Raw genomic sequence first — 18,708 nt, forward strand, 5'->3', positions numbered from 1 at the left:
TTTTCCGACGTGGTTTCCCCTTGTCAGTGGTGCAGAACGGAGGGCCTGACAAGGACAGCTGTCTAGTCCTTCGGATGATACGAAAAACCGGCCCGGGCTCCCGTGTCGGAGCGGTCCCTTTTACTGCACACGCGGCTTTCCCCCGGGAAAATTTGGAAAAATGAACCCCAAATATGCGATTTGGTGGCATATCTGATTATTATGGGAGGCCATTTCCCGCAATTTGAGACCATTCCCGACATCCCAATTCTGTAATTCCATCTCTGAAAATAACGAGTTAATAAAAATGTCAAGGAATGTTTAACACCAGCCTCAGGAAATCGTCTCGCACTCCTATTCAGCCAGCAGACCAGCTATCATCAAATTTTGCTGAGGGCTTAAAATTGATTTTTTTTGGGGGGGAGTTACGAACCATCGGCAGATGTTTCTGGCGTATCCCCACAAACAGGGTGCAGATGACTTAATAATTAGTAAATTTGCGGGCGACAGTGTCGGGTGAATTCCAACCGGCCCAGAAAGTCTATTATACCAGCCCATTCCAGACGCTAGTGATGGCGTGGCGGCCCGTTAAAGCCACCGGCCACATACAACATGATCATCATCGCTCCATGGCCGGTGTGATAGTTTGAGTTGACTCCTGGTGTGTGTTTTCTCCTGGGCACTTGCGCATGTCCGAAACTGATGTTTGCCTTAACAACGAAACTATATCTACTTCCTGCGGTGTGAGTTGGTTCCTGGTCAGTACAGGAAAAAGTATATCATGTACTTGATTAGAGTTTTGTCATTAATAAACATACTTGTTATCGTGATTAGCTGTTGTTTTAGTGATGAGTAGTTACTATCGTTCGTGATTTGTTGCCGTTGTTTTTTTTTAGTGATTAGTCGTTCTTCACACGTACGATCAGTGGAAACCATATAAATTGATGATTGGCTTGAAATTATCAATTAATTTACCTCCAAAGGAAGATTAAGGCCTTTGATATTTCGTGGCTTCATTTATCACAAATATAAAAGTATGGAATTTCTTATTTCTTATTGTCTGCGATATCACCTCGGTGGAAGCGGACGTAAAATACAACTAACTAACTATTCCGATTTTGTATGCGATATCACCTCGGTGGAAACGCATGTAAAATACAACTAACTAACAACAACTTATTCCGATTTCTTTAACATAAATATAAATTTATTATACCATCCCATACATTCAAACATGCATGTAGACAGCCCAAATACACGAGAGAATGTTCGCATTGTGGACGGGTATATATACTAAATAATAATAATAAAGATCGTCAATTTGCATCCTCTCGTGGTGGTATATTGATATTGATTTGACCGTAAGAAAATCTTAGGGGAAATCCTATCACGAGGAGTCAATGCACACCGCGACTGTAACGGTGTGAGTTGACTCCTACAACTGCGCATGCGCCAAACGGTAATCACACACCAGGAACCATCTGAAACTGCCACACCGGTCCAATACCCCCCCCCCCCTCCACCATATAATGTTCAGCAGAAAGAGGTTTTTTAGACGAATTGGACAAAATTATTGTTTCCATTTTTTGTCCGACCGGCCCTTCGGGCGATGGCCCGATCCGCCCGTTTGGGGGGTAGAAACAAATAACAAAAAAAATTTAAGGTGAAGGGTAATAAGTATGTGTATTATGTAATAAAAAAAAATAATTTATGGTATGGCAGTAATTTGGTTCAAAAGATATAAATTATAATTTAAAAAAAAAATACTTGTTGAATCATGGAAGAGACTGAGGCAGTTGTCAATCTTCCATGATTTTCCCCTGTTACAGAAGGGGCTTCTGCATTTTGAGGTAGCATCGGGCAGTTTCATCGATCATTATTCTTATCATGTCCAGTAGATTTTGGTGCTCTGTGTCGTTAAGGTGGATCTCGTCTTTCTGATTATGAAGCATCTTTTTACTAGTACTACTACTAGTAGCCGTTTTCCAGTTCTTTTGCTTGTAATGGGTACGTGCCCCCCGTAGTACAGCATGGGGCGTTGGGTCACTTTTCTTAGCATGTGCTGTTTTAGCCATAGAACTTTACGGTTTAGCCTTTCCTGTATATGAATTTACTATAAAGGTTCACCGAATGCGACAGCTCGCCTTCTTATAACGCCCAAGCGAATATTCACTGCTGATCAGTTTGTGAATAATTATAGCTGTACAAAAAAAAAAACTCTTCTATTAACGAAAATCACATTTCGTATGGTGTCCTCAACTTCCGGTGTAAACATTAATTCATTTCGGGGAAAACCAGAATAGAGACAGTGTAGTTTGACTCGTTGTGGGAAGTACATTTATAGTTATTGACAAATTATTGGTGAGTTATATATGCTGTAATTTATATTGTGTCAATGACTAGTTAGAATTGTCTGATTTTATAGCCTCTTTATATAAAATAAAAGGGCTTGTCAATTTCTGTTTCGGAGGTTTTTTTTTTTAGAAATTTCCCTGTAGTTCTGTAGTCCTGTAGTAAGTAACACCTTGCCTTACACAGTTATAAAAAACACCTTACTCAGTTGTAAAAACAATACTCTAATAAGTTGCTGAATCATTTACCTTCAGATTATATATCATATTGATTGAAAGCGTAGGCTATGTATATTATATAGCCTACTCTCTTCACAGGATAGATTACACCAAACCAATGCCATATTCCACTTTAAAAATGACTTCATACTATGTGATTTGATGACATATTTGGATTAAAAAAATATCCAAGCTAATTTATCTGTCAAAAAATTGCTTTAATTCGCAGGAGTAGGGTCGCCTGTCCAACCTTGTGGGTTTTCTACGGGTCCTCCGGTTTCCTCCCACTGCTGAAGACCCCTATGCGAAAGCAAATTATTGAAATAAAATTGGACCATATGTTAGTCTTGATATGACCTAGTTTGTGTTGAGTGGATGTTAAACCTCATTTTTCTCTCTCTGCTTTAAATCTCTGTCAAAACATTTTAATCTCGAGAAAAATACCTCATGAGACAAGTATCTATTTCAAGTATGGTAACCTTGTTTGTCACATGGGGGTCACAGTGGCTAAGTGGGTAAGACGCTGGCTCGCTAGTCTGGAAGTCGCGTATTTGATCCCTGTATTGGCAGAGAAGGCGCATCCAGATTTCCGGCGTGGTTCTCCCTTGTTTAGTCATTTGGATGGTACGAAAAACCAAGTTCCTGTGTACACATTCGCGTGCACATAAAAGATCCCTTCACAGTTGGAATTCAATATAAGAGTAGGCCGTAGTGCTGCTGTCTGGGCAAAATTTCCCTCATACATGTAGCACACTGTATGGGTATATGTATGATGCCCGTCTTCATTAGCCCAGTTTGGAGCAGAACAATAGGATGTTAAACCCCATTTCATTTCTGTTTGTCACATGACATGATTGATTGAGGGAGAATCCATTTAATTTCGTATTTGTCATGTGTAGCTGTCCATTTACTGGTACCAAAAATATCAAAGTCTAAGTAAATAGTTGGAACATCCTCTTGTAACTGCTTTTTCTGCTTTTTATTCACAGTATCTACTGGAAGTTTTAGTATCTTTAGTATTCTCACTCAAGCAGACTGTCAGTTAGTGGCACCCTTGAATTTTTGTCCAGTATTTTTCTAGAATGTATTTTTAAGTTGGTTCCTATTGCTCTTTTAATGATTTTGAACGAACACGTTTCTATTCAACATTCCACAATTGTCCACTGTACATCTGCACTGTAAAATGCAGTATACAGCATTTATTCTTTGATTAACTCTATAATTAACATATGGGATTGATACTTTTATAAATTAATCAACTCCTACTTTTTAGACTACTATTTAATTATGGGACATTAATTGAGTGTTAAAAGCAAGGGTTTGGTAAACCACAATAACAGTTGTTATTTCAACATAAAATAAACATAAAAACACTACTCATACTTTAATAGTTCCCCTTTGTCGGTTGTCTTATTATAGTAAAAGTGTAACTTGAATTAATTTTCAACAAGTTACTGGGGGTAAACAGAATGAAAAACGTTGGGAACCCATGAACTAGTCATAGCATATTGTTTTTATCGAGGGTTATTGTTTCTGTTGCTGAAATTCTTTTTTTTGTTATAAACTTCTTGGGGTTGTGTTGCTAGTCCTAAGAAAATGAAATGGTTTTAATATCTTACTTTTCTGCGATCCATGAATTATATTTCCATACTTATAAGAGCGAAAATTTTCATAGTTTGTCATCTGAAAGCTAAGAATTGAAAGTCTACATCCATAATTGATTAAAACCAGATCAAATTTATCTCTTTGAAATACATTTAATACATTGTCTTTTGAGAGCTAAGAATTGAACTGTATCCACAACTGATTAAAACCAAATCAAATTCATCTCATGTTATTTTCTCATAATATCATCAAAGCAGATATAATTATTATTTTTATATTTTTAGACAAAGAATCTACTCAAATGATCTTTATAGATCTTAGAAAGAAGAAGTACAATGAGTGATGATCCAAATTACAGTAACCATGGTGATGATCCAGGTGCCCTGGTTAATGATGGTGTGACACTAGCATCATGTGCTGTGCAATTAGATAGAGAAGGAAAACATGAAACAGCTCTTTTTTATTATATAGTAAGTATTTTACTCGAATTGGTATTGGTATATCTTGCTAAACTTGTTTTAAGATAGAAGGTATTTTACTAAGTTTTGGTATCAATCTGATTAGAATACAGATCTATATTTCGTTTCGTATTTTTTAATACTTTCGATGGCCTCTACTACATGGGTCATATGAGCGGCCTTTGACCCTATGACATCAGAAATTTGATTAACCAATGAGTGTTGATGTTTGTAGTAGTACCTGACAAGGAGTAGGGTCGCTTGTCCAACTTTGTGGGTTTTCTCTGGGTCCTCCGGTTTCCTCCCACTGCTAAAGTCCCCTACGTGCAAGCGAATTATTGAAATAAAATTAAACCATATGTTAGTCCCAAAATGACCTAGTTTGTGTCGAGTAGACGTTAAACCCCATTTCTTTCTCTCTCTCTCTGATTTGTCGAGACTTTTAAACACAATATATTTGATTGATTCTAATTGACTGGAAGTGATAAAACTCTGTGTATCATGTCATTACACCATTATCCTGACTAAAAAAGATCATGAACATTTTCTGCTCAGGTTCAGCAGCATGATGAATAATTTGATTGCTCAATGCTTTATAAAATGTTATATTTGCCTGTAATTAATGAGTGTCATCTATTTTGTCCCCCGCCTTTCGAAGAAAGCAGGGGACTATTAAAATGGGTTCGTCCGTCTGTCTGTCTGTCTGTCTGTCTGTCTGTCTGTCCGTCCGTCCGTCCGTCCGTCCGTCCGTCCGTCCGTCCGTCCGTCCGTCCGTCCGTCCGTCCGTCCGTCCGTCCGTCTGTCCGTCTGTCTGTCCGTCACACTTTTTGGGACACAATAACTCTCTTCCTAATTGAGCTAGAATGTTCAAACTTGGTGTATGTGTTTATTAGGTCAATGCCTTAATGGAGTTCGAAGATGAGAATTTTCCGCTTAGGGTAAGCAGAGATAAGCAATTTGATTGGTTGATGCTTTGGGACACGATAACTCTCTTCCTAATTGGGCTAGAATGTTCAAACTTGGTGTATGTGTTGATTAGGTCAATGCCTTGATGGAGTTCGAAGATGAGCATTTTCCGCTTAGGGTAAGCAGAGATAAGCAATTTGATTGGTTGATGCTTTGGGACACGATAACTTTTAATTGAGCTAGAATGTTCAAACTTGGTGTATGTGTTTATTAGGTCAATGCCTTGATGGAGTTCGAAGATGAGCATTTTCCGCTTAGGGTAAGCAGAGATAAGCAATTTGATTGGTTGATACTTTGGGGCACGATAACTCTCTTCCTAATTGAGCTAGAATGTTCAAACTTGGTGTATGTGTTGATTAGGTCAATGCCTTGATGGAGTTCGAAGATGAGCATTTTCCGCTTAGGGTAAGCAGAGATAAGCAATTTGATTGGTTGATGCTTTGGGACACGATAACTTTAGTTCTAATTAAGTGAGATTGATGAAACTTGGTGTATAGTTTCATTACAGTAATACCTTGACTAAGTTTGATAATGAGCATTTTCTGCTCAGGGTAAGCAGAGCGATACGCAATTTGATTGGTCGAGACTTTGGAAAACAATAACTCTCCTACTTTGATTGTTAGACTATAAGTAAAGATATACTGTTTGATTGTTCAATACTTTGTAAAAGATAATTTGTGATAAATTTATATGTGTCCTCTAATTATTTTCCTATTTCGGCGGGGGACATCAGCCTCACTGTTGGCTTGTTTATTTTGGGATCGAGGTGGGGAAATCAGTCTCAGCGATGGCTTGTTATTTTTATTATATAGTAAATATCTTACTAATTATATGTATATGGTTAAATGCATTATTTTTTACCTCTATGTTTACCTAATTAATTGCCATTAAAAATGTTATGCCTTTGAAAATGTAACAAATCTGTATTGCAAAATAAATCTTAATCTTTGTAAAAAAAAATAATTGTTTGTAAATGCAAATTCTGTAGTTTGTTTTATTTATTACTAACAGCTTTTTGTTATAATTCTAGCATTACATCACTCAAGTGCGATTTTCTTGAGATGAGTTCTCAAGATATTTCATTGTATTCTGTATATACCACAGAACTTCAAAAGTTGATTTTATTTCCCTTTCAGGAAGCTGCTCAAGCCCTGTTTTCAGCATACCAAGCCGGTGCCCCAGTACCTAATCTTTATGAGAAATCTCAGGAATACACTGCAAGAGCTGAACAACTTAAAAAGATATGTAAGCTGCACAAATTGAATTGAGAACATGTTACTGGTCATGATCATTTTTGATATTCTAAAACTTCACAGAATTGAATATTTAACCATCTGGATATTGCTGTATCAATACTAACTGAAAGAATATATCATATGTTCACAAAATAACAATTACTGTTTACAAAGAAACTAAAGTACATGTAGCAATGCTTCCATTTGTATGAATGTCAACTAACCAGTGTTACTACATGTACTGAAATGACTTATGTTATTATTTCTTTATTTCAGTGGATTCAGAATCTAAAGATTCTACCAAATCATCTCCACCTTTACACACAGAACAACAGGTGATAATATTTCTATCTTAAATGATGCATGAAGACAGCTCCCCCAAAATTATAATCTTGTTCATTGTAGAAATATTCTCTTACTTTTAACTTAAGGTATATAAGCATAACAGTTGAATGAAGATTTTACTATTAACGAAGTACTGATGATGGTTTCCTAACTGTTCTCTTTCACAAAGCCTATGGGTAGCCATGCTGCAAGAATCATCAACTACACATGAACAGCTTTTTGATGTTCACTACATCAGCCATGGTCCAGCTTTGACATACTGTCGATAGTCACACAGTACATTGACAAAGATGGCAAAGTGTTATTAGTTAAACCGTTGGAATTTAGCTGAAAGTAGATTGATTTATGATACCGTAGTGACCGGTTTATTGTTTTATCAATCTGCTTTTTCAAACATTCAAGCGGCTGAAGCAAACTATAATCAGCCAATTAAGATCCCTGGTTATAACCCCTCTGATAAAAAGTGTTGACTAGGAAAAAGTGAAAAAACAGGTTATAAGTTTGGAGACGTAGCAATTTGCAGCAGGTACTGTTTCCCACTACAGCAAATTCCAGCTGTTCAAGCAAAAGGAGGAACCCAGCCGAAAGAACAGTTTTCTATGTAAGAAAAGTAGCTAGACACTTTTTCATTTTCTCTGTGTTGTAATATAACTTTCATTTGATAATGAGTTTTTATTAATGAGATTTGAGAAATGTATTTTCAGTAGGGTACACATGAATTTGTTTGTTTACTGTTTGTGTTATTTTAGTCTGATGTGGAGAGAGCTAAGTTTTTATTAGAACAAGCTCAGGATGAAGATGAAGCCAATAATATAGATACAGCTATAGAACTATATAGTCAGGCTATTGCAATATGTCTCAAAGTGGTAAGATAATTAAAATAACAATTTGAAAAGAATATTGATTGATGAGTTCATTTGTGAATGGTAAATCGTCTGTCAAGTTATAATCAGCAAGCCTTGTAGCCATAATATGCTTGTATATGGAAAAAAATATTCTGACATAAAGACATGACTTTGTTTCTCTTTATGTAATCATTGATAAGGCCAGATTTTCACACATCACTTCAAAAGGGCCATATGACCCGTTTTTGTTTCAAAAATGAAAAATAAAAAAAGGCTCATTAGTTACTGCCACAAAATATTGTATAAAAATATTTTAACGAATCCATAGGCTCATTTATCAATTACATAACGCAGCCCCCCCCCCCCACATTGTGAACAAATTGTCGACCATTTAAACAAGCGGTTGCCATGCAAGATACGCCCACATTTTGCAAGAGATGGACAGAGAACAAGCTAAAAAAAAGAAGTTATTTTTCGTACAATCAAGGATCCGATATGCATGAATATTAAAAGGAACCAAGATCTTTGGGTTATAAACATGCATTTTAAGTTTATCAAAATCGGATTAAAATTGTGACCTCTACAGGGTCCACAACATTTTTCGTACGATCAGGGGCCATAATTCAGGAAGTTACGATTCGATATGAACGAATGTCGAAAGGAACCGAGATCTTTGGGTTTGAACTTACATTTCAAGTTTCAACAAAATCGGATAAAAATTGTGACCTCTATAGGGTCCACAACCTTGATATACCATATTTTTACGCTATTTGAGCACGAACGGCGGCCATTTTGTCTGTCAATTTTGGGCCGATTTTCACGAAATTCGAACTCAGTCGTCCTTAGGGTGTAACGGTGATATAACAATACGTTTTTTTAAATCGGATAAAAATTATGAGCTCTATAGGGTCCACAAGCTAAAAACGCGATTTTTCGTACAATCAGGGGCCATAATTCAGGAAGTTATGGTACGATATGCGCGAATATCGAAAGGAACCGAGATCTTTGGGTTATAAACTTACATTTCAAGTTTCAAAAAAATCGGATAAAAATTGTGACCTCTATAGGGTCCACAACCTTGATATACCATATTTTTACGCTGTTTGAGAACGAATGGCGGCCATTTTGTCTGTCAATTTTGGGCCGATTTTCACGAAATTCGAACTCAGCCGCTCTTAGGGTGTAACAGTGATATAATAATACGGTTTTTTAAATCGGATAAAAATTATGACTTCTATAGGGTCCACAGGCTAAAAACGCCTTTTTTCGTACAATCAGGGGCCATAATTCAGGAAGTTATGGTCCGATATGTGCGAATATCGAAAGGAACCGAAATCTTTAGGTTATAAACTTACATTTCAAGTTTCAAAAAAATCTGATAAAAACTGTGACCTCTATAGGGTCCACAACCTTGATATACCATATTTTTACTCTATTTGAGAACGAATGGCGGCCATTTTGTCTGTCAATTTTGTTCCGATTTTCACGAAATTCGAACTCAGCCGTCCTTAGGGTGTAACAGTGATATAACAATACGTTTTTTTAAATCGGATAAAAATTATGACTTCTATAGGGTCCACAAGCTAAAAATGCAATTTTTGGTACAATCAGGGGCCATAATTCAGGAAGTTATGGTCCGATACATGCCAATATTGAAAGCAGCCGAGATCTTTTAGGGATAAACCTATATTTCAAGTTTTGTCAAAATCGGACAAGAATTGTGACCTGTAGAGAGTCCACAAACAAATTGTGGACGGACGGACGTCCGGACAGACGTCCAGACGGACAGGGGCGACGACAATATACGTCCACATGAAAATGTGGGCGTATAAAAATAGATATACATTGTCCGTAAATTTTACAGCACCCTTGAGAATACTTACCGCCCCCCTTGTTGCTGTGAGCTAGTTATGGCCGTGACACAACCCTGATAAATGTTAATGACAATCATAAATGATACTGGATAATCATACATTCCTATATACATCAATTTGATGTGTATAGAAGTCATTTAGCCAATTAGTGAAGCTTTGACGAAACAAAATCCTCTCTCAGATTTTTGGTAAGGATTGTCTGAGAACCAGAATATTTTTTTGTTTGACCTAATAATGACATAAATTTATTTACAGACAAAAGACACATCAGATCAAGTATTAGAAAGTAAAGTAACAAGATTGGCCACACAGGCACTAGAAAGGTAAACAGTACAAACATTATAGCTTAAAACTGGAATGTGTTACCCAAATTTCAGACTTAATTCAAGACCCTACTACAACAGAGTGTGATCACATGCAGTTCAGTCAAACAAGAAAGCACTGAACAAAATCACCCATGACATTATCACAAGTATAGCGAAACATGCTGTACTGGTATGCTATGGAATGGTTTAGTTTATTTTATTTTATTATTCTAGCTTTAAAACATTAGAATCAACTTGGATTTGGATAAAGTATCAGTTTAATTAAATGTGTTTTTGAAACATGAAAATATTTTTACATTGAAAATTTTGCATCTGTACATTAATCTAGGTACAATATGTGAGGTTTAATGGTCGAGAGCAAGACATTAAGTAATATATTGAAATAACTTAAGATACAGACACTCGCATGTGCTTTGCACTGAAATATGTCACGTGGGTCCAAAATTTCAACTAGTATAAATAATGTACGCTTGGCACATTACCTGTACCATTATTTGAAATAATAGTTCGCCAACATCAAAGGATGATGTCACATCTGTATTTTAAATATCCAAATTTGTTTATAACAGTCTAATATTGAATCATAAAGAAAACTGTCATGATGTCTGAGGTTATATCCTTGTTTCAGGGCAGAAATTTTAAAGAAAACACCAAAAATACATAACAAAAATATCAAACCAGATAATGTCAAAATTGTTCCACGACCTCTCGGCCTCTCCGATGGTTCTGAGGGTAAATTATCTGGTTCAGTTCCTAATCCAAATATTTTAATTCCACCAAACAATGTTGCTGGTGGATATACTAAAGAAGAAATTGCTGTACTAAGGTAATTGCACTTTTTTACAATACTTTTCTCACCTCTGTACTTTTTCTCAAACACCAAAAAAAAAAGGTGCATTTAGATCAATTAAACATTCAACCTCTAACTTGAGATTTATTGAATGTTTAACTACAGTAACCAGTTATTAGGTTAAAAGTAAATTGATTATATCACTCCTCTTAGTAGTTGGGGGATGGGTGGCCGAATGGTTTAAAGTGTATGTATAAGATCATAAGGTCTGTAAGTGAGTCAAGTAGCATGGTTGTGATTTCCCACTTGTACACGACAAGGAGTAGGGTTGCCTGTCCGAACTTGTTGTTTTTCTCCAGGTCCTTCTGTTTCCTCCCACAGCTTACGACCATACGCGCAAGTGAAATAACATTGAACCAAATGGTTGTTCTGAAAGGACCTAGTTTGTGTTGAGTGGATCCATGTTAGACCCCATTTCTGTTTCTCTCACACACCTAAAGTAATTGTATTTCATATAATTATATTGTTTGCAGGACAACATCATTTATTAATGAAAGAGAATATGTTCCATTTATGGATGTGGATACACGTGATAGATTTGCACTTCCAGTAACATATACGTAAGTATTATACAATATAATCAAATATACTATATGTTTAATTAATTAATAATTGAATGTTGAGATTCTTTAGTTCATAACCTTAGGCCTACTTTTCACTTCTGGTAGGGTATTTCTTTTGTAGCCTAGCAACCTGTCTTTTCTTACAGAGACATACAATGTAAATAATATTGTAATACAATACTATTTACATTGTATGTATTTGTCTACCAGTGATTTGTATTGTTAAACAGCACAGTTATAACTTTGTTTTTTTTACCCCTCTTTTTATTATTAGAGATAAAGATGGAAAGCTAGCTTTATCTCCAAAACAGAAGAAAGATTTTGCACGTTGGGTTCGTCCTGATGAATTTTGTGATGATCCAAGAATGATCTATGCAGTTTCTAGTTTGAGTATAAAACAGGTAATTATCATAATATGACATGTAGGGATTGGATGTAACATAACAATAATACAAAAACACCAGAGGACAGCTACCTGTGCAGACAGAGAGTCTGGCAAGGAAGAACATATAGTCGTTCGGATGGGACAACCAATACAAGGTCCCATGTATACATTGGTGTACACATAAAAGATTCCTTGGCAGTTGCAATGGGATATATGAGTAGACCGTGAAGCTGCTGTCTGGACAAAATTCCCTCATAGCACACTGTTTGGCATATATATGACCATCTTCCTTAGCCTAGTCAGTGCAGAAGAGTAGGAGGATAAACCGATTTCATTTCATATCCATATCTACCATGATTTTAGTGCTATTATTATTAGGTAATTATCAATATAAATATACTGAGATGCAATGAAAACGTAACACTTTTATAAATGGACGACGGTAAATCTCAGTTGAGGGATACACTTCTATCTTGTAAGTCTGAATTTAACAGATCACGCCAATAACACATGATAATGATGTAATCATGATTGAAGAAATGCATCACAGATCAACTCTCTCAAACATAAGGCTATAATTGTCCATTTTGGGCCTGCAAAATTGAAAATCAAATAGTGTTGGTGTTACACAAACCAAAGTTTGTTTGAAATTGATGACATACAGGCATATTTTTCATGGTTTTCTCACATATATATTCTTAATACTGATAGTTTTGGGGTTCTTAGTTGAGTTACTATTTCCACACTTATTTATCGTTCTCTTTTGAATAGAATTGAGGAAGAATTATGTTTGAATCAGTATTAATGTTTTATTGTATCTATTATAGACAATTGTATCAGATTGTAGTTTTGTAGCATCTTTAGCAATAAGCGCCCAATATGAAAGAAGATTTAAAAAACAGTTAATAACAAGGTAAATATTATAGAATATTTCAGTTATTTATAGGAGCAATCCCAGATATATTTTAGTTAATAAAACTGGTTATTTTTGTGTAGAACCCTATATTCTAGCCACAAGCAACAAGCTGCAGCATTGTGATATATTTTCAAAGAAACACCAATATCAGATTAAGTAATTGGAGATGAACTACTTGATTCAGAATCTATTTTTATTATTTTTTACAGTATTATATATCCACAAAATAAACATAAAGAACCAATATATAATCCATGTGGTAAATATATGGTTAAATTACATATTAATGGTGTACCCAGAAAGGTTAGTTATAATAATACATAGTGTTTAGATTCTATAAATCATTGTCGCCTGCAAATTGTGACGAGCTCCGTCAACCATGTCTTTAGGTTAATACTTGTATTTTTGTCATGTATTTCTACCTATTGAAGGGGACACTATAAACAATAGGGATAAAAAACGAATAGATTTGAGAATCAATTCTTTCTCAATAATTGCATACATAGGCCTGTCCTGAAAATAATTCATTTTTTAATTGTCAAAGCACTTACTCATTGTCCAATAATTACCCATATTAACTTAACTTATGTATCCTGTTCATTATCTTCATTTAATGTGGATGTATATACATCGCCGGTCCATCCAACTTTCTTCTGAAACGATCTTGTTTTGTTTAAATTTGCAGAGATTAATATCAAAATCTTTTTGATTTCCAATTTGGGAGTTATCTGAATTTGTCTTCCATTTACATTCACGCTTATGAAACATTGTAAATATGACACCAGATAAAGTTGTTGAATGTTTTAGAGTATAAGGAAGAAGCCTATCCAATTTCAAATGTTTCGGATTGAAATTTATTGAGACTTAGTAAGATTTTCATAGTGGCATAACGATGGTAAATTTTGGTGTTATTCCCTAGTTTATTTTCAAATTTATGAAATGTTGTGGAGGCAAAATATAATTTTTTGAATGTGGTGAGATTGCTTATGTTACTAAGTACAGAGTTCATATTTTAAGTATATATGTTATGTTTGTTTATACAGGTTGTATAAGATAATTATATACCTATATTTGTTTATACAGGTTGATTATATACCTATGTTTGTTTATACAGGTTGTATAAGATAATTATATACCTATATTTGTTTATACAGGTTGATTATATACCTATATTTGTTTATACAGGTTGTATTATATGATTATTTACCTATGTTTGTTTATACAGGTTGTGTTAGATGATTATTTACCTATGGGAAGACACGGTGAATTGTTATGTTCTTTCTCAAATAATAAAAATGAACTGTGGGTATCATTACTAGAAAAAGCCTATATGAAAGTTATGGGTGGCTATGATTTCCCTGGTTCTAACTCAGTAAGTAAATATTTCATAAGATAAAATAAACAAATCCTGTTATAAAACTGAAATCAGATGGAAAGAACAAGTTTGAATCCAATAGCACTTGCTATAGGAAATGAAATATAACCACCACTATGCCAGTAAATAATTTTTAAAAAATATCAAATAGCTGAATAATATTTTGAGGGGAATACTGTAAATTATTTTAAATTATTAAAAATCTGAATGAAATTCATTGAATTTAATGCGGAAAGTTGTACCATACTCTTTAATCTACTAGTACTGGTAGTACCTTGGAGTTGTTCCAATTGCTAAAAAGATTATTAACAACACTGACTACTTTTTTTTCCTAATATTAATCACTGTTGGTTATTTTAATGGTTGTTACTTTACATGGTTCTTCTGAATTATGGGGTGATTATTCTGTCAGAAAAGTATGGAGCTTTTTGGATATTAAAATTTTGATGCTATACTGTTTATTTTAGAATATAGATCTGAATGCTTTAACTGGTTGGATACCAGAACGTGTCGCCATTCGGCTCAACTCTCCAGAATTTGATAAAAACAGAGAATTTAAACGTTTAATAGAGCGATTCCACAAGGGACATTGTCTGGTAACTGTAGCAACAGGTGAAATGTCTGATGCTGATGGTGATCGGGCCGGTTTAGTTCCAACTCATGCCTATGCCATGTTAGATATCAGAGAAGTAATGGTAAATAACCCAATTTTTATATTGTATTAAAGGAGCTAAACCCCTATTCTTTGGCATCTAGAAATGGACACAACGCCAGGGGCGTCAATGTGTGTGTGTGTGTGGGGGGGGGGGTACACCCCCCCTCGGAAAAAAATAGTGGGTTGCAAAATAAGTGCAGTCATTCGCAAAATTATGCATCAGCGACTAAATGAATTAATGACGTAAACAAACAATCCCAAAATAGTAGGAAAAAATCCCAAATAATGTATTTGTGTGAATCTGTGCACCTAAATTGCATATGTCATGCTACTCACACAAAACTAGTATAAAATAAACTTGTCAACTTGTCATGTTTGAAAAAATATTTTTAGCTCTTATTCTGTTGTACATATGTTGCCATGTTGGTCTAAGAAATGTTTTCCCTGCGTGGGAAAAGAAATAGTCGGTCCTAAAATAAGTGCTCACTGCAGTCAGTCTCAGACTTTCTCAAGTCACTCATCTTGACTAACTCTAGTTCTGTTGTGACTTGCATTATGGCAGGTATCAGCTAAATACCTATACATGTTTCTTTAGGTGCTCTTAGATGTATATAGTAAAATTATTATTTCAGGGAAAACAGTTATTTAAACTAAAGAATCCATGGAATCATTTGCGGTGGAAGGGCCGATATAGTGAGAACGATACCGACACATGGACACCAGATTTACAAAAAGCTTTAAACTTTGATCCTAAAAGTGCTCAACTTTATGATAATGGTAAGTAACAGTTCCAAAACTCAATCTGGTTAAAACACAGATCCTATTTCGTTTCGTTTTTATAGTTCAAAATTTCGTTTTACTTGTCTTTACTACATTTGTTCTGAATGGTGTCAGGGATAAGCCAATGAAACGGTCTGTTACGGCAAGCTTTAGACGTGTTTTTCACGGAACTGTGGGTAATCCACTAGTAACATCAATGCTGATTGGTTAATCAAATGTCTGACGTCATAGGGTCATAAGTTGGTCTTTTGACCCCTGACGTGACCTATCGCTATAACTTGTCAGATCTTCATGTAGTGTAGGCCATCGAAAGTATAAAAAAACGAAACGAAATATAGATCTGTATTTTAATCAGATTGTTCCAAGACTAAGAAATAAAGATTCAAGAATAATTTTCATTATAGGGTGCAGACAATATAGGGTTACCATACCAGACGTCCTGAATAAATCTGTGACAGTCCAGGTTTTAAACAAAGTAATATTCTGACAAGATAGACCCCCCCCCCCCCCCAATGAAGTCGCACCGCTAGTCTGATTGGGTCATCTTGTTTAAACTTGATCTTTTTACTTTCTTTCTATCACAATGCCTGAATAGCCTGAATACTATTACCGGGTACTAATAAAACAGATTTGTCGACATTCATAAACCTTGATCAGTTAACACTGAAACTATCTGTTTGTTTGCTTGTATATTTGTATGTTGAAAATCTGTATATTTGTCACCCTAAGGTTTATTTTGTTTATCTTTAGGTGTATTTTGGATTGATTATGAATCCATCTGTAGATTTTATGATGTATTTTATATTAACTGGAATCCTGAAATATTTTCTCACACAACATGTTTACATCAGTAAGTTATATTTTTAATATTATAGCATGTTTGCTCCGGTGTATATTATATAACATGTTTGCAACCATGTTTATTATTATAACATGTTTATACCTGTGTTTATTATTATAACATGTTTATACCTGTGTATATTATATAACATGTTTACACCTGTGTATATTATGTAACATGTTTACACTACCTGTGTATATTATATAACATGTTTACACTACCTGTGTATATTATATAACATGTTTACACCTGTGTTTATTATTATAAATAACATGTTTACACACACCTGTGTTTATTATATAATGTTTACACTACCTGTGTATATTATATAATATATTTGCCCCTGTGTTTAATATTGTAAATAACATGTTTACACCCATGTCTATTATTATAACATGTTTACACCTGTGTTTATTTGTATTATAAGGCAACACAAATAAAATAACTTGTTTCTCGGGCACCGCCCGCACGCAAAATTGGTTGCGCGTGCAGTCTATTTATTAGTCTTGATGAAAAAAAATAAATATGTAACGCCCGCCCGCACATCGACAAGCAAGTCGTAAAAAAAATATCCCGCATGTACCTACATCCGCCATACATGTATATCTATTCAAATGTATTAAAACTGATTCAGATGAACATGCTGTCTTTTTTATCCGAACAATGGCGAAGTTTGGCAGATTTGCCTTTTTTATTGATATCGAAAGAACCTCCATTTTGTATCACGTGATATTAATTACCTCCCCTGATAAACTAGAATTTGATTCGTGTTAAAAGTCATTGGCGACAATATTTCAATCATTCCATCGTAATCGGCTCATTATTGCCGGCTTCAGTCGGTCCTTGTTTGGAAAATCCTATTGATAAAATAATGAACCGTAGAACAGGTTAATTAATTATAGCTAAGAATACTGTTGTGTATTGTCAAACCCACACGTATTCATATATTTTCATTGGAACACAATTATAGAAACAAAAGACTTCTTTACTAGGCACATGTTTATTCACTTCCTCTCAGGGGAGCTCACTCCTAAACATACAAGTTATCCAGTCTTACAACAGGCAATATGTAAGGGAGATAAATCATGTATCCTTAGTAGCAGGATACAGACCACAATAATAATATATGGCTATACAACATCCCCCCGACTGAAATCAAAAACGCAGTTTTTGAAGTCAAAGTACAACTGGTTGGACAAACTGTGAACTATGATTAAACTATGATTTTAAGAAAAGCAAAACTAAAACTATGGTACATATTATAACTCAAACAATATATTTACATATACGATATGGAAGCTATTAAAGTGAACATTCACAATGCTCCGAACCCCATTAGTGTACTAAAACACATGTTGTAGATATCTACAGTGTTTAGGTTGATATACAGCTGGGTTTCTGAATGAACACTACAATAACAGTATTACATGTTAATCAATCGATATTTACTAATGCTACCTGTAACTTGGAGCTTATTATCATGAACAAGGTTATTGACAATGGCAAATAATGTAGGGCAAGAATTTACAGGGACCCAAGAAGACTTATGACTTGCCTCGGTATGCGGTATGGTAACTAAAACTTGTAGGGAACCACACTTGAACCGTGCTTTCTTTAACTCCATGGTAGACACATTAGAAACATTTTGTAAAACGTGACATTGTTTAGTGAACTGATAATTAGACAAAGTCCCAACAGTAGCAAGATGATGGTTATCACCACTATTATGTACATACTGGTGTAAATTAACTGGTTTTGTGATCCTATTATAAGGGATTACAGTCTCATTGAATGAATGTAATACAATATCATTCTCATCAGTAATTAAACATAAAGGATTAATTTCAGTAAGGGTATGAGCATTATTGGCTGGAACATTACCCAGCTCCTTTTGCAGTTGATCAATATGGGTAATTTTAGTTTGAAAATTAGGTGACCGTACAAAACATGGCTTTAGTCTATTAATAGAATAGACATCCGGAAGCACCCTGCCATCCAATGTGGCAAGAACGTAATGGGTTCGATCGAGTACCTGATGGACAACCAAAGGACCACACCAATCGGCCTTGATTTTTCGTGAATTTGAGGTTAAGCTGGAAGACGAAGGCTTGAGAACATAAACCAGCTGACCCAATCCGTA

At 35.0% G+C, this 18,708-nt stretch overlaps 1 protein-coding gene across 1 annotated transcript in view; it reads left to right on the forward strand.

The window, feature by feature from the left end:
* The first annotated feature begins 2,238 nt into the window (after positions 1-2,238).
* LOC126831826 (calpain-7) overlaps positions 2,239-18,708 on the forward strand; it is a 28,133-nt gene continuing 11,663 nt past the window's right edge. The window contains exons 1-15 of the mRNA XM_050562457.2: positions 2,239-2,340; positions 4,439-4,624; positions 6,715-6,823; positions 7,090-7,148; positions 7,908-8,024; positions 10,133-10,200; positions 10,832-11,029; positions 11,527-11,613; positions 11,891-12,017; positions 12,829-12,914; positions 13,127-13,220; positions 14,143-14,289; positions 14,760-14,987; positions 15,580-15,724; positions 16,478-16,577. Of these exons, the coding sequence (XP_050418414.1) occupies positions 4,490-4,624; positions 6,715-6,823; positions 7,090-7,148; positions 7,908-8,024; positions 10,133-10,200; positions 10,832-11,029; positions 11,527-11,613; positions 11,891-12,017; positions 12,829-12,914; positions 13,127-13,220; positions 14,143-14,289; positions 14,760-14,987; positions 15,580-15,724; positions 16,478-16,577 (1,700 nt within the window). The 5' untranslated portion in view covers positions 2,239-2,340; positions 4,439-4,489. The remainder of the gene's footprint in view (positions 2,341-4,438; positions 4,625-6,714; positions 6,824-7,089; positions 7,149-7,907; positions 8,025-10,132; positions 10,201-10,831; positions 11,030-11,526; positions 11,614-11,890; positions 12,018-12,828; positions 12,915-13,126; positions 13,221-14,142; positions 14,290-14,759; positions 14,988-15,579; positions 15,725-16,477; positions 16,578-18,708) is intronic.

This window comes from Patella vulgata, chromosome 9 (genome assembly GCF_932274485.2).
Source record: "Patella vulgata chromosome 9, xgPatVulg1.2, whole genome shotgun sequence".
In the NCBI taxonomy this organism is placed as follows: Eukaryota; Metazoa; Mollusca; class Gastropoda; family Patellidae; genus Patella; species Patella vulgata.